Genomic DNA, 15,000 nt, shown 5'->3' on the forward strand with positions numbered 1-15,000 from the left:
TTGTGGCCATCTCTTTATTTATCAGAGTGTCTGATTTTTGTCTGTTTTTGGGAGTATCTCTTGTTTTATCTGGGTGTCTGATTTCTGTCTGTTTATGTGGGTATCTTTATTTATCCGAGTATCTGATTTCTGTCTGTTTATGTGGCCATCTCTTTATTTATCCGAGTGTCTGGTCTCTGTCTTTTTATGTGGCCATCTCTTTGTTTATCGGAGTGTCTGATTTCTGTCTGTTTATGTGGACATCTCTTTATTTATCCGAATGTCTGATTTCTGTCTGTTTATGTGGCCATCTCTTTATTTATCCGAGTGTCTGATTTTTGTCTTTTATTATATAATAATAATAATAATAATAATAATAATAATAATAATAATAATAATAATAATAATAATAATAATAATAATAATAATAATAATAATAATAATAATAATGACAATAATAATAATAATAATAATAATAATAATAATAATAATAATAATAATAATAATAATAATAATAATAATAATAATAATAATAATTATAATAATAATAATAATAATGTACTTTATTCATCCAAAAGGAAATTTTTGTACAGACGTATAAAATGCCGACAATGATACATACATAAACATAATATATGTAAATATAATGTGGTTAAGTAAAATTTGGTAATAGGTATATATAGTGTAATAATATTGTAGGCTGTAAGAATAATTACAGACATACAGATTATAAAAGTGTAAAGATATAAATATCTAGAAAAGGTATATTGATGTCAACATATAAGAAAAAAAAGATCAGTAAAAAGCTAAGAATTAGTTGCAGTATAATACTATTGTAAATTGACTGAGAAAAATTACATAGAAGTATAAATTACATGGCAGGTAATGTAGAATAAAAAGGTCAATACAAAAGTTGTAGTAAGCGATTTTATAAATTGATGTTTAAAAATTTTGGGTATGGAGTAATTTTAAAGAAAAGGTTTCAAAGTTAAAACAGACGTAGACCAAAATTTATAAATTATTTTCCTTATTAAAAATTCTGCAACTGTAAGGTAAAAAGGATCGGAGGTGTCTTTCACTTTTTGTTCGTATAGACAACAATCGGTCACTTCTGTTCGACTTAGTGATATGAAGATTTAAAGGGTGAGTTGGATTATCTAAAATATTACTAATTTTTCTTAAGCAGTATTCTGAATATAAATCATTAAAAGACATGGATCCTGTAGTAAATTTATTAGCTCTTTTAATAATCCTGTCAAAGTTAGCTTTTGTTGAGCTAAGACAATCCCCCCCCCCCCCATCCAGGCAGTAATACAAAATACCAAAACACTTTCTATTACTGATCTATAAAATAGCGTACAAAGTGTTTTGTCAATGTTAAGTTGGGACAATTTACGTAAAAAGTACATTCTTTGATTAATTTTACTATTGATATAACTGGAATGTACGTCCCACCGTAATTTGTTGTCCATGGTGACTCCTAAATATTTGTATTCTACTACCTGCTCTACTTTTTCATTTTTAATAGTAATATGGTCTTTTGTATTCTTATCTTTTCTAAAGTCTATAATTAATTCTTTGGTCCTACTAACATTCAATTCAAGGTGGTTATTGTTGCACCAGGAAACGAATTTCTTTCTTTCTTTCTTATAATTTATTTCGTGTATTTCGTGTATAATTATTTTTATGTGGACATCTCTTTATTTATCCGAGTGTCTGATTTCTGTCTGTTTATGTGGCCATCTCTTTATTTATCCGAGTGTCTGATTTCTGTCTTTTTATGTGGAGATCTCTTTGTTATTCTGAGTGTCTGATTTCTGTCTGTTTTTCGGGGTATTTCTTTTTTTTATCTGGGTGTCTGATTTCTCTCTGTTTATGTGGGGCATCTCTTTGTTCGTGAATTATTTGAAGCATTGGAGCAATGAGATTGGTCAATCTGTACAATTGCTCTTTGCAAATTATATTAATTCTATTTGTCTATACAATCTTTATATTTCCTTCACTTCCTTCCCCAACTTTTCCTTCCTTCCCTCCTTCATTCCCTCCTTCCTTCCTTCGTTCCTCCTCCTCCTCCTCCTCCTCCTCCTCCTCCTCCTCCTCCTCCTCCTCCTCCTCCTCCTCCTCCTCCTCCTCCTTCTCCTCCTCCTCCTGTTCCTTAGCATTGAAAGCTTTCCCCAAAATATATCGTATTGAATTTTGAAAGAGAGGTATTTATATTGATTTTGATTTTGATTTATTTTATAGAGAAAAAAATACAACAGAAAAAAAAAGAAAAACAAACGAGAATAATACGTTATCTACTATTAGATGAATAAGAGAAGAAATTTGGAAAAATAAAAATCTTTTCTTTCGTGATTCCCACGTTCATTAAATGATTATATTGTCAAGAAAACATTCGTTGAACTTCATTTAAAGGTAATTAACTCTGGTATGGATAGTCAACACCATTTTCCCTGATTATATCCCTTCCATATTGATATTGTGTCACAACGCCTTTCTTTCTTTTTTTCCTTTTTATTTCCCCTGTCCTACACCCTTTGAATTATTCTCTTCGTTGCCATCATGATCATTCCCTCTCCCTTCAACTCTCTACTTTTCGTTTCCCTCTATTTCTGTTGTTTATACGAAAGTGTGCCCGTGCGGGTGTGCACGTTTCTTCTCTTTCTCGTCCTTTGCATCCTTATATCCTCCCCCGCCTCTTATCGTCATCCCCATTCTCTCCCCCCAAGCGCACCGTTCACTCCCAATTTTTGTACCTTCTTTCTCCTCTCATCTTCCACTCCCTCTCTATCCTCATTCTTGTCCTCTTCTTCTTCATCCTCCTGCTTATCCACTTCGTCACTCTGATCTTCCTCCTCCTTCCCAACTCTCGCCCCTCTCCTCTTCTTCTTCTTCTTCCTCCTCCTCCTCCTCCTCCTCCTCCTCCTCCTCCTCCTCCTCCTCCTTTTCTTCCTGGTCATCCTCTTAATCATTCTCCACCTCTACCTCCACGACTACGACCACAACCACCATCTCCACCTTCTTGTTTACCCCCCTCTCTCCTCCCCTCCCCCTCCCCCCCCCTTCCCCCCCCCCCCCCCCCACATACACTTCCACCTCCCTCCATCCTTAGTTTGATTATTATAAGCCACTTACAACTGCTGAAAGCATAACACATTTAACGTCCACATGTGACATGACCCCATTATCCAGATCCCTAATGGACCTGCACTGAATAAGAGACTGAACTGTCAAAATATTGTATCATGAAAATTGTAGAATATCAATCTGTCAACTTACAACTATTAGTAATATTCTGTACTTTTCTTCCCTTTATTTTTGTTATCCATGGAGCAGAAGCTCATAACATTTTGATTTAGCGTAATATGGACAGTATTTGATGTGGATGCTAATCTATTCCAAAGAATATTCTACCAGATCTAACCAAGATTCAACTACCCAGTTGTAATTAATAGATAGAGTAACCAAATTAAAAAAAAAAAAGAAAAAAATTACAGGATGATGCTGATGGTAATAATAATAATATTAAAAATAATAATAATAATAATAATAATAATAATAATAATAATAATAATAATAATCATAATAATAATAATAATAATGATAATGATAATAATAATGATATTAATAATAATAATAATAATAATAATAATAATAATAGTAATAATAATAATAATAATAATAATCATAATAATAATAATAATAATAATAATAATAATAATAATAATAATAATAATAACAATAATAATAATAATATTGACGATGATGATGATGAAGGTGATGATGATGATGATGATGATGATGATGATGATGATGATGATGATGATGATGATGATGATGATAATAATACCAAAAAAAAAAAAAATTAAATAAAAAAAATAAGAGGGCAGATGTGAACCATGTTTCAAACCACGTGTTTGTGTAGTTTGTGTGTTTAGGCTGCTACAGAATATGAGCTATAACCTAGGGCGTAACTAAATCACCAATAATATAAGGAAAATGCATATGAAATAATACGATTAACAGTGTTGATGACTATAAAAGCACATCAAAATAGATATAATGTTAGGTCATTTTGTTTGATTGATTGATTGATTTATCTATTTGTTTATTTATTTACTTATTTAATTATTTATTTACAATTAGTAGTTGTTTAAATATGTCGCTTATTATTTTCTTTTAACGATAGATTGTTATTTTTTCTTTCCCCATAAGTGTAAATGCTCAGCTAAAAGATTGCCTTATCGTGTATACTAATGTTAAGAGAGAGAGAGAGAGAGAGAGAGAGAGAGAGAGAGAGAGAGAGAGAGAGAGAGAGAGAGAAGAGAGCGTTTGGGTAGAGTTACGAATTGAGATAGTCAATCCGTCTATCAATCACTTACGTACTTATTCCATGAATCTTCACAAAAATTTGCAGTTCTAATGAATCAACACGGTGTATGAACTAATAATATATCATTAATGTAATGGTTTGGGAGTTTTTTTTTTCACAAACTGCCCCCATGCACTGCATAAAATAAAAACCGGTTGCCTTATATATTTTATCCCGCCGATAGGGCAGATAAGTAGTGACGTCACTTCTTCCTCTTTTCCGGTTCAAAATTCATTGGAAGTGTGTAACCAGTTCTCTGGACAATGTATAAACAATGAATACACTACATATTGAATGATCAGGTAGCATAACTAATTTTAGAAGCAGGACATACAGGCAGATTCGTATGATTATGGGGCGTAAAAGAGCGAGGATGGATGATCATTTTTGACGACCAGTATTCATTTAGGCTAGAAAATAAGATTTCATCACTCTGAAATCAGAAGATCAATTACACAAAGTATGTATCCAGTTCCCCGCAAGATGAGTGGTTTTACACTTCAAATTAGATGGTACCATTTTTTTTTTTTTTTGACATTACACTTTTGTTTCCTATTGAAGCACTTTGAAACGCTTAGTTTTTTCATCTTTTTTTCCCCTAAGGAAAAACTGGTTTTCAAGCTCATCCTATTAAGCCAACCAATTGGATTCAGTAGTCTGATGTCACGCCTCCTGGCAACTGCGGCCATCTTGGTTCTAAACAAAGAAAATCATTAATTTTTATTCTTCATGCTGGCTAGAACTTTTCATATGCCTTGTGATTAGAATGTGTCAAAGTCAAAACATGATCAAATTAATGGGTTTTTTTCCCTCTGAATACGCTCTTAATCTCGCCGGAGAAATATTTCTTACGGCGTCCGCCATTGTTCCGATAGTTTAAAGCCAGTGTTACTAAGTTACCATGTGTCATTAAGAAGGAAGTGACTTTACGACTGTTGAAGAGTATTGTGCTGATTTTTGCAAAACCGAGGCTTACTTTTATTTTAACTTTCTTAATTTGGATTGCATCTATAGCCTTCTTTTAAAACATGTCCATGGGATGGTGTGCCATCAGCTCACATTTTTTTCTTTTAATTTAGAGACCGAAACAACGTTAAGAAATAACCGCCAGATGCGATGAATAAATTAATCAAAACCAAAACAGCTTTCGGCATAAATTTCTCTGTCGAGAAAACTTACGATACCGCCTGAAATAATTAAATTACGTTTTTGTAGAACTTGAAACTTTTTACAGCGCGATATCCACTAAGCGTGCTCAAAGTGCTTTACAAAGGGTCCATGGCCAACAGCAACATGTAACATGTAGAAAGAGACATGACGCCTGTCAGGCGATATTACAAGTTTTTTTTCCCGATAGAGACAACGCTATTAACGGCCAGGTACTCATTTTACACCTGAGTTTGGTGAGGGAATGTGAGTAAAGAGCTTTTTCAAAGGACGTAACTATGCGCTGAGCGAGGCTCGAATCCAGGACCTACCGATCCGAAAGCGTGTGTCTCATACCACAAGACCACATAGCCACACGTCGTCGTAGGAAGACAATAGGAGGTAAATAATCTGGCCCAAAGAAAACAAAAAGGCGGGCTTCGGGTTCTGTTCGTCTGTATTGAGTGATTCATTCTACCACTTTTCTTTTATCACAAAAAAGGCGCTGTTAATCTGCCGAACAATAGCCAATTATCTTTTAAAATAAAACAAACTGAAGGTTGGAAATTTTTTTTTTCACGTTGGACGTTATACTAATTTATCGAAAAGACACAAAAATATATAAAATAAACGTTTTCTGGGATAAAACAAACAGCCCCCACCCAAAAAAAAAAAAAAAAAATCAAAACAACAACAAAAAACAAACAAACAAAAGAAATAAAAAATAAAAACAAAAACGAATTTTAAAAGCAAAAGAATTTTTTTTAAAACAACAACGAAAGACACCCCCCCCCCCCCAACAACAACAAACAAACCACAACAACCATAATCAAACAATAAAAACCACAACAAAAGAATGCAACAAAAGAAAAAGAGACAACAAACATAAGAAAGAAAAAAACAAAACAAAAAACAAACTAAACACACTAAACAAAAAAAAAAAACAACCCACAAAACAGAAAAAAAAAACAAAACAAACAAAAATCCCTACACACACAATAAAAAAAAAAGCAAACAAAAAACAACGGAAGAAAAAACAAACAAACAAACCGATTTGTCTATACAATAATAATATTATAATCTCGTTGAGTCTTGGACTAGAGGAAGCTTATCGACTCCTCTCTATTTCAGGCGTTGAAACAGATACCCGTTGTTTTGTGCTTATATTGCGTCTTCGATTTTTCAAAAACAAATTTGTTTTATTTGTATAAAGGAAAACGCTTTTTTTTGGTATGAACATGATCCTTCCTGGGAAATAGCAGCAGTTAATATAAATCATCCAAGGTGAAGTTTCGGAACAATGATGTCTTTGTACCCAGGGTATGATCATTCTAGTATTAATATAGATACAGGATATTGATATGATGGGTATTCGTGATTTGGAGACACGTTGTTGGTGTGTGAGTAAAATGAGATTGGTCCACCTTTGACTATTAATAATAATATAGTGAATGTATGTGTTTGTGAGGGTAGGTGTGCGTGCGTGAATGTGTTTGTTTGTGTTTTTGTGTGTGTGTGTGTGTGTGTGTGTGTGTGCGTCTTCGTGTGAGCTTGAATGAATTAGTAATCGAACCGGAGAGAGAGAGAGAGAGAGAGAGAGAGAGAGAGAGAGAGAGAGAGAGAGAGAGAGAGAGAGAGAGAGAGAGAGAGAGAGAGAGAGAGGGAGAGAGAGAGAGAGAGAGAGAGAGAGAGAGAGAGAGAGAGAGAGAGAGAGAGAGAGAGAGAGAGATGGACGGATGAATGGGTTCGATGGCATGGCGGTGGTGGATGAATTTATGGATAGAAAAATAGGTAGTAGAGAGGCGATAGATAGAGTTACAGACCATACATTATATATATATATAGATAGGTGGATGGATAGATATATAGATATAGCTAAAAGGACAAACGGAGAGACAGTCAGACGAACAGACACAGGCAGACAAACAGATGGACAGACAGACGTCTAAATTACAGCCTGTCATGCTTAGTAATCATTAAAAAAAATAATACTATTTAAGCTTAATTCCATTACATGAACATGACTCAATGGGCATTTTGTAACGTATAATTATTATGGGCATTGCTATATTAATGTGCATAATATCATTGTTACCGTACCACAGTCAGTATAATAATTTGGGCGATCAGAATGAACACATACAAATATATATTATAGACCATCATAATATTGTTTCTTCTAGTACACAAACTCTCTCTCTCTCTCTCTCTCTCTCTCTCTCTCTCTCTCTCTCTCTCTCTCTCTTCCTTTCTTTCTATCTGTCTCTCTAGTCTATCTACCTACCTACCTACCTACCTCCCTACCTACCTATCTATCTATCTATCTATCTATCTATCTATCTATCTATCTATCTATCATTTATCTATCTATTATCTATTTATTATCTATCTATCTATCTATTTATCTATCTATCTATCTATCTATCTATCTATCTATCTATCTATTTATCTATCTATCTATCTATCTATCTATCTATCTATCTATTATCTATCTATCTATGTATCTATCTATCTATCTATCTATCTATCTATATATATATATCTATCTATCTATCTATCTATCTATCTATCTATCTATCTATCTATCTATCTATCTATCTATCTATCTATCTATCTATCCCTATTTGGTATTCTTTTTATATCAAACGTTTCAACGGAACAAGTCATAGTTTTACATTGATACTCAAATGAGCCAGGTTACACTCCTTAATCATTAAATCTGGAGTCGTGGCGGGGTGAACCGGATACTAGAAGGGGGTTATAATGCTAAAATGGCTTTCATTTCAAAGTATTCTTTTTTGACATTTTATTCCACTTTCGCATTGTACCTGCAGCCACTATAATATTATTAGATAAAATATGTAAATAAGTATTATGTATTATAGATTCACACAATATATCTGTCCTACTCCTCCTTCTCCCCCCCTCCTCCTCCTCCTCCTCTCTCTCTCTCTCTCTCTCTCTCTCTCTCTCTCTCCCATCTCCCTCTCTCTCACTGACATATTATATACTGTTATACTGACGCGCATATTTCTTTCTTTCGATTTTTATATTCTGCGTTTACAAATAGTTTCTATTACCGTTTACTTTTAGTTTTCTTTAAGAGAATGACAAATTAGGGAGCAGGCACGGGTAATCAGAAGGTTCGATTCTCAGTCTTACTTGCTTCAGGCCTTTCGCTCCTCCAGGAGCATGAGCCTATTACAACGCTCCTCCATCTATTCTGGGCTGCCTTTTCCACTTCCCTCCATGTTTCACCCTTCTCCTTCATTTCAGCCTCTGTGTTCAGCCATGAGCTGTTACTTGGCCTTCCTCCGTCATCCTCAGTCGAGGCAGGCTGATTTTTTTAGTGTGTGTGTGTGTGGGGGTGTGGGGGGGGGGGGGGGTGTCTTTTCTATGTAGGCACTTTTTGTTTAACACTGTTTTTACAACACACCGTATCAGCTTTTTATCTTTCACAAGTCGAAAAAGTTATCTCTTTCCTTCCTTATTGAGAGAATGCATTTTCTGCTTAATTCAGTCCCTTGGTTTGTGACAAAATAAGGATTACAAAGACGGAAACGCATTGGACTGCCATCTAAGCGTTGTGGCTTTTTCGCAAGAGTTGGTGCGATTTGTGATTATAGTTCACTCGTAGAAACCATCAGTCCTTTGAAAAATGCTGTTTACATCTAGGTTGTCCTTATGGTGGTATTCACTTCGGTACTGAATCGGTGATAAATGCATTCCTTTAATAGGAACTCATTTTCTTTGCACCCATCAGATCTGTCAAAAATTATGAACAAAATGTCGGCCATCCTCCTTGACCAACCAGACATGCAACTAAATTCACGCACTCAAAGAAAAACCCACAAATACTCGTAAGACTAAAACACCATTATGCAAACTCAAATATCTTCGATTGTTCCTTCGCATGAACACAACAGATTTAGACATCTTCAAGCGATGTACTATCAAAATACTTCAGTCTAAACACCAACAACGGTTGCCACATTCAATGACTATCTCCGTCCTGGAAGACAAATACTCAGAATTGAATCTCATTCAGATTCAGAGACATTCCATTCCTTTCTACTTTTTCTGGAACTGATTCGGGAATGCTCTTCTGTGTCACATATTTATATTACAAGATAATCCACGGAAGACTTCTTGCTTATACAATTATGGAATATCATATATAAATCTTCCTTAACTTGGTTCATTGTTAGAAGTCAAGGCGCCAACAAGGTTTCTCCAGGCATCTCTGTCCTGGGCCAGCCATCTCAGGTCATTCCATGTCTTTCCAGCTTCTTTCATCTCCTCTTTGCTATCCTCCTTCAGGTGCCCAATGGTCTGCCTCTCTTTCTCTTTCCCGGTGTGGCCCCATCTTTGTGCTGTATAAAGCAGTCTGGGCTTTTTCATATCGAGAACGTGACCCAGCCATTTCCATCGTCTGTGCTTGACTTCATCCACAATGTTTTGTATTCCTGTGCGCCTGGTGATATGCTGTTGCCAATCAAGTTTCAGGATTCTGAAAAGGCATCTTCGTTCAAACCCTCTGAGGCGGCTCTATCTTCTTGTTCATTCTCCAAGTTTCGGCTGCATAAATACCCCTCCTTAAATCAGATATTTGGGATGCATATCTTATAGAAACGTTACTATAAACTGCATAGTTTCTTTCATGTAATGGTTGCGCACTTGTGCATGATGAAATAACAGCGGCGTTTGGAGAGTTGTCTTCAATATAAAAGGGACACAAACTTCTAAATAGAAGACTTCAATGGTCACTGCAAACATGACACAAAGATCGCCTGACACATTACATGCACAATCTTTTCAAAATAGGAGAAACATAGAAAGAGGCATGTGTTATTGTGGTGAAGGAAGGAGAAGACGCCAAACCACGTTCTCCAGTATCCAACAGCAAAAGAGGAGTTTCGGCCTGATTTTATACTTCTGCAGTCTAAACTCTAATGGCCCCTAACAGAGCTTAAGAAGACAACGACATTTCTTCACCAACTAGACATTCAAACATAAAGACAATGTGGGGAAAGCTTAGGAAGAGAATTGTTTATGGTTCATTCAGTTTTCAGCCAAACCATATAATCAGTTTCTTTTTCTTCCTTTTTTTCCCCCTTACATTTTTATTTTCCCTTGGATCCCTGTCATTCCTTTTCTCTCCAATTTTTTTTTCATCACCTGGGACGCTTCACCCCCTTTATCACACCCTTTTTGTTATCGTCGGTTTCTCACCTTTTCCTTTCACTTTGGGTAAGATACTCGTCTCTATTATTTTTCATCTCTCTCTCTCTCTCTCTCTCTCTCTCTCTCTCTCTCTCTCTCTCACTGTATCTTTCTCTCTCTCTCTCTCTCGCTCTCTCCCCCTCTCTCTCTCTCACTCTTATCTTTCTCTCTCTCTCTTTTCTCTCTCCTCTCTCTCTCTCTCTCTCTCTCTCTCTCTCTGTGTGTGTGTGTGTGTGTGTCTCAACCATTATCTATTTTAAGTGGACGATCCAATTCCAATACATGTCTTTTTCACACAATGTCTATCTCTCCATCTATCCATTCATCCATCCATCCATCCATCCATTCATCCATCCATCCATCCATCCATCCATCCATCCATCCATCTAACTATCTGTCTGTCTATCTATCTATCTATCTATCTATCTATCTATCTATCTATCTATCTATCTATCTATCTATCTATCTATCTATCTATCTATCTATCTATCTATCTATCTATCCACCTATACATCTATATATAAAGGGAGGTTATTCTCTAACGGATATTATTATTATAAACATGTGCGGGTGCGTTTGTGTCGGTGTATGTTTGTGTGATTGTGTGGTTTTTTTTTTTCACACACGCGTATTCTCACTGCATTGTGTGTCAGCTGTTCCCTACTTTAATCACAATGTTCAGCTGAATCAATAAAATATAATGCTACCACCGTGGCGGATGAGTGTCCAGACACACTCACTAGCTTCCTCTCGTTGTATTACTGTTTTGTCTTTTAATCCATTGTTTCATTTTTTCCCACGGCTAATCATTCAGTAAGTAAACTCGTGAAGGAAGAGAGAAGGTTAAAAAAGAAAAGTCGAAATAAAAATTGAAAACAAAACAAAACAAAAACGACGAAACAAGAAACTAAAGCCTCACACCGCCATTATTCTTAAACGTTCTTTTTTTATTGTTTTCTGAGCTAATATTATAAAGCACCGCACTGAATAAATGTCTTTAAGGAAGATTGGACCGATCGTAAAACAGGAGTGGGTGTGATTTGAAAGACAGAACAGGTGGCGGAAATGTATTATGTCGTGAAGCCGATTTATCGATGATGTAATTGAAATGATCGATATACGTGTATTAATTTTTGTATCGCTGTTTTAAAAAAAATGTATATTATGTTCGATGGCGTGATTTGTTGTGACAAGGGTTGATTTTACTTCTGTCGGCTTTTGTTCCCTCATTAAAGGACGTGGATTTTTCATGGAATTATTGACGTGCGAGGAGGTGAGTGACATATTATAAGTGAATCATTTTCTCTCTCGATTTTTAAAAAATAAACAGATATCGATTCCCCCCTCCCCCACCCCCATATTCAAATTATCGGTTTTTAGTTTTAAAGATAATTTTGTTAAGGGTCGGGGTGGCCAAGCGGACTAAGCATTGTGCTTACACTTAAATTGCTTCCTTGGCGTGTGTTCACCGGTGCTGACAGCATTGTAATATCTTTTTTAATTGTTGATTGATTGATTGATTGATTATTATTTTTATCTTCATCATTATTATTATTATATTATTATTATTATTATTATTATTATTTATTATTATTTGTTATTGTTTTTTTTGATTATTGTTGTTGTTGTTGTTGTTGTTGTTGTTGTTGTTTTTGTTGTTAGTTTTATTTTTTATTATTATTATTATTATTATTATTATTATTAATTATTATTATTATTATTATTATTATTATTATTATTATTATTATTACTTATTTTTAGCATAAAGGCACATTTTTATTTGGGGCCAATCGGGGGATTGTTATTTTCATTCTTATTTCGTGAATCATTGTCGTCAATATGGAACACCTCGCTTTAATAGATAATGTGTACACATCATAAGTATCATTTCATAGAACTATTGCCTTATTTCTCTTGCTTAGCAAGCTTATTTTCACTTATTATATATATATATATATATATATATATATATATATATATATATATATATATATATGTATCTATATATTTATGTATACCATAAATAATTGAAAATAAGAATTCAGGATAATGGTTAAAGCTAAACTTTATCGCTCTTGATCAATTACAAAGTCAACAGTAGTCCCGAGTGCCGATGTAGCTGGAGTTTATTCCGGTTTCCGTCGCGTTAAAAGGACAGTAGTAGTAATTGCTGTTTCCCCTTTTGATTAGAACGTTAGTCTAAAGCAAAAGTCCTTTCCGCTAGATATGATTGTCACAGCGACTCAATCACTGCTGGGTGGACGGCTGTCAGAAAGAAAAAAAAAACCCAAAAAATCTCCACCTCGCTCGGTCCTTTTGCTTACAGGGCGCGAGCCAACCCCATCCCCTCCCCGCTTAATTACATGGTAGCACTTTGTTAAATGATGCTTCAGATCAACTATTTTTGACACATAAAAACACCACAATTTGATTTTGTCGAATTCCCGTTCAGATTGAATTCTTGTGCGGCTATATGGTCTTGTGGTATGACACTTGCTTTCGGATCTGAAGGTCCTGGGTTCGAGCTTCGCTCGGTGCATAGTTGATTCCTTAGAAAAGGCTCTTTACTCATATTCTCTCATCGTATTCAGGTGTAAAACGAGTACCTGGCCGTTAACAGACGTGCCTCTGTCCGACAGTCGTCATGTCTCGTCCTCCATGTTAAGTGTTGCTGTTGGCCAGGGACCCCTTCTAAAGCGCTTCGAGCACCTGTAGTGGATATTGCGCTATATAAAAGCTCAATATTTAACATTGAAAAAAAAAATCTAATTCCTGGACATCAGAGACTCTTCTCTTTATCATTTTATTGGGATCAAATTGCTCCTGTGTAAACAATCTTCAATGAATTCTAAACACGCGAATGCCTTCGGTTCCATTTGACTGAAATTCGGTTACTGTTATTCGTAATGAACGTGACCTTTATTGATGGTAAGGAGAATAATCCTATTTGTTGATATTGATATCGATCTCGAGTGTGTCATGCTTTATATTCCATCTGCTTGTAATCCGAATGTGTTGTCGAAGTACGGGTGTCAGATCACTCTCTAGTAGTACTAATACGTCGTACACTGTTATTGAAGGTTGTGTAATACTTGTACCATTGATGCAAAACGTTTACTATCATAATTGATGATTGATCAGATCAACTGAGTTTTAAATGACGCGCCCACTTCCGTAAATGTTATGGTAATGCTTGATGCATTTTATTCTACCATGAAGTAGTCTTGGTTTGATTACCTTATTTTTTAAATGTGTATTTATAGGAACAAACGGATTGGTTGGAGTATATTTTTGATTACCTTACAACAACGAATGGTGTGGTAATAGCAGCCGCTAATGAACAGTCGGGAGGGGAGTACAATGGTTGCTAGCTTACATTTTGATATCATGCTGGTTCATGCATTTTCATTTAGACAATCAATTTGTTATCTATGATACCCCCCCCCCCCCCGCGCCTCTCCTATTTACAGGAGTGTGTTGGTGGTGGAACTCACTTGCATGAGGTTATATATTTATTTGTTTATTATAAAAAATTAACACACCAACATTTGATAATAATATTAGTGTTTGAGTGTGTTTGAAAGGTTAACTCTGTGGCAAGCCTTGTTATTGGTGTTCAATAATAGGATAATATCGGAAAACGGTAAAGAGGGTTGTGTAATCACTGAGTCACAGTCATCGAGTATATACCAATTATTACACGGACACTGATTTTGTATGGATCTTAAAACCTTTTATCATCATGGCGATGCAATTGGTAGGAGCTTCTTCTGGTTATGTTTTCTTTTTTTCTTTTTGTTAAAAAAATATTTTGAGACTGTGTCCGACGTCCAGTGAATTTACTGGGTATTATTGGTATGTATGATTAATTCTATCTATCGTGAGCGATATCGACATGTTATGATGTGATCAGTATAATGTGTTATGTCCTACTGTTAATAATGCTATCCCCGTGTCCAGAGTCCAGTAATGACACGCTTAGCGTTCTATGTTGGTGTGTTAAATTTATATAATAAACAAATAAACATATTCGCATAACGTCACTGAAGTGAGTTCTATCACCAACACAATCCTGTAAATAGGAGAGGCGGGGAAAGGGGGTGGGTGGGTGAGGTGTATCATAGATATTAAACTTGCCTAAATGCATGAAACAGCAGGATATTAAGATTTAAGCTAGCAACCATAGCTTACAGTTCACTCAAACAACCGTGACACATTGTGCCAATCTGGCATATGTCAGAATGAACTGGTTGAAGAAAATTGAACTTAATGAAGTCAAA

The 15,000-nt window shown here is 35.2% G+C and overlaps 1 protein-coding gene across 7 annotated transcripts in view; it reads left to right on the forward strand.

Moving 5' to 3' along the window:
• The window catches only part of LOC144973106 (sodium-independent sulfate anion transporter-like), a 118,035-nt gene that overhangs the window by 8,928 nt on the left and 94,107 nt on the right, over positions 1–15,000 (forward strand). Inside the window, exon 1 of one of the 7 annotated variants that reach the window (XM_078915147.1) lies at positions 11,441–11,993. The exons of 5 other annotated variants lie outside the window; for them this stretch is intronic. In XM_078915147.1, coding sequence (XP_078771273.1) covers positions 11,970–11,993 — 24 coding nt within the window. In that variant the 5' untranslated portion in view covers positions 11,441–11,969. Of the gene's footprint in view, positions 1–11,440; positions 11,994–14,372; positions 14,478–15,000 lie in introns of those variants that run through there. One more of the 7 variants, XM_078915150.1, reaches the window with a different exon arrangement.

The sequence above is a fragment of the Berghia stephanieae genome, chromosome 5, assembly GCF_034508935.2.
Source record: "Berghia stephanieae isolate SIO BIC M18660-M18661 chromosome 5, UCSD_Bste_1.3, whole genome shotgun sequence".
NCBI classification, from domain to species: Eukaryota; Metazoa; Mollusca; class Gastropoda; order Nudibranchia; family Aeolidiidae; genus Berghia; species Berghia stephanieae.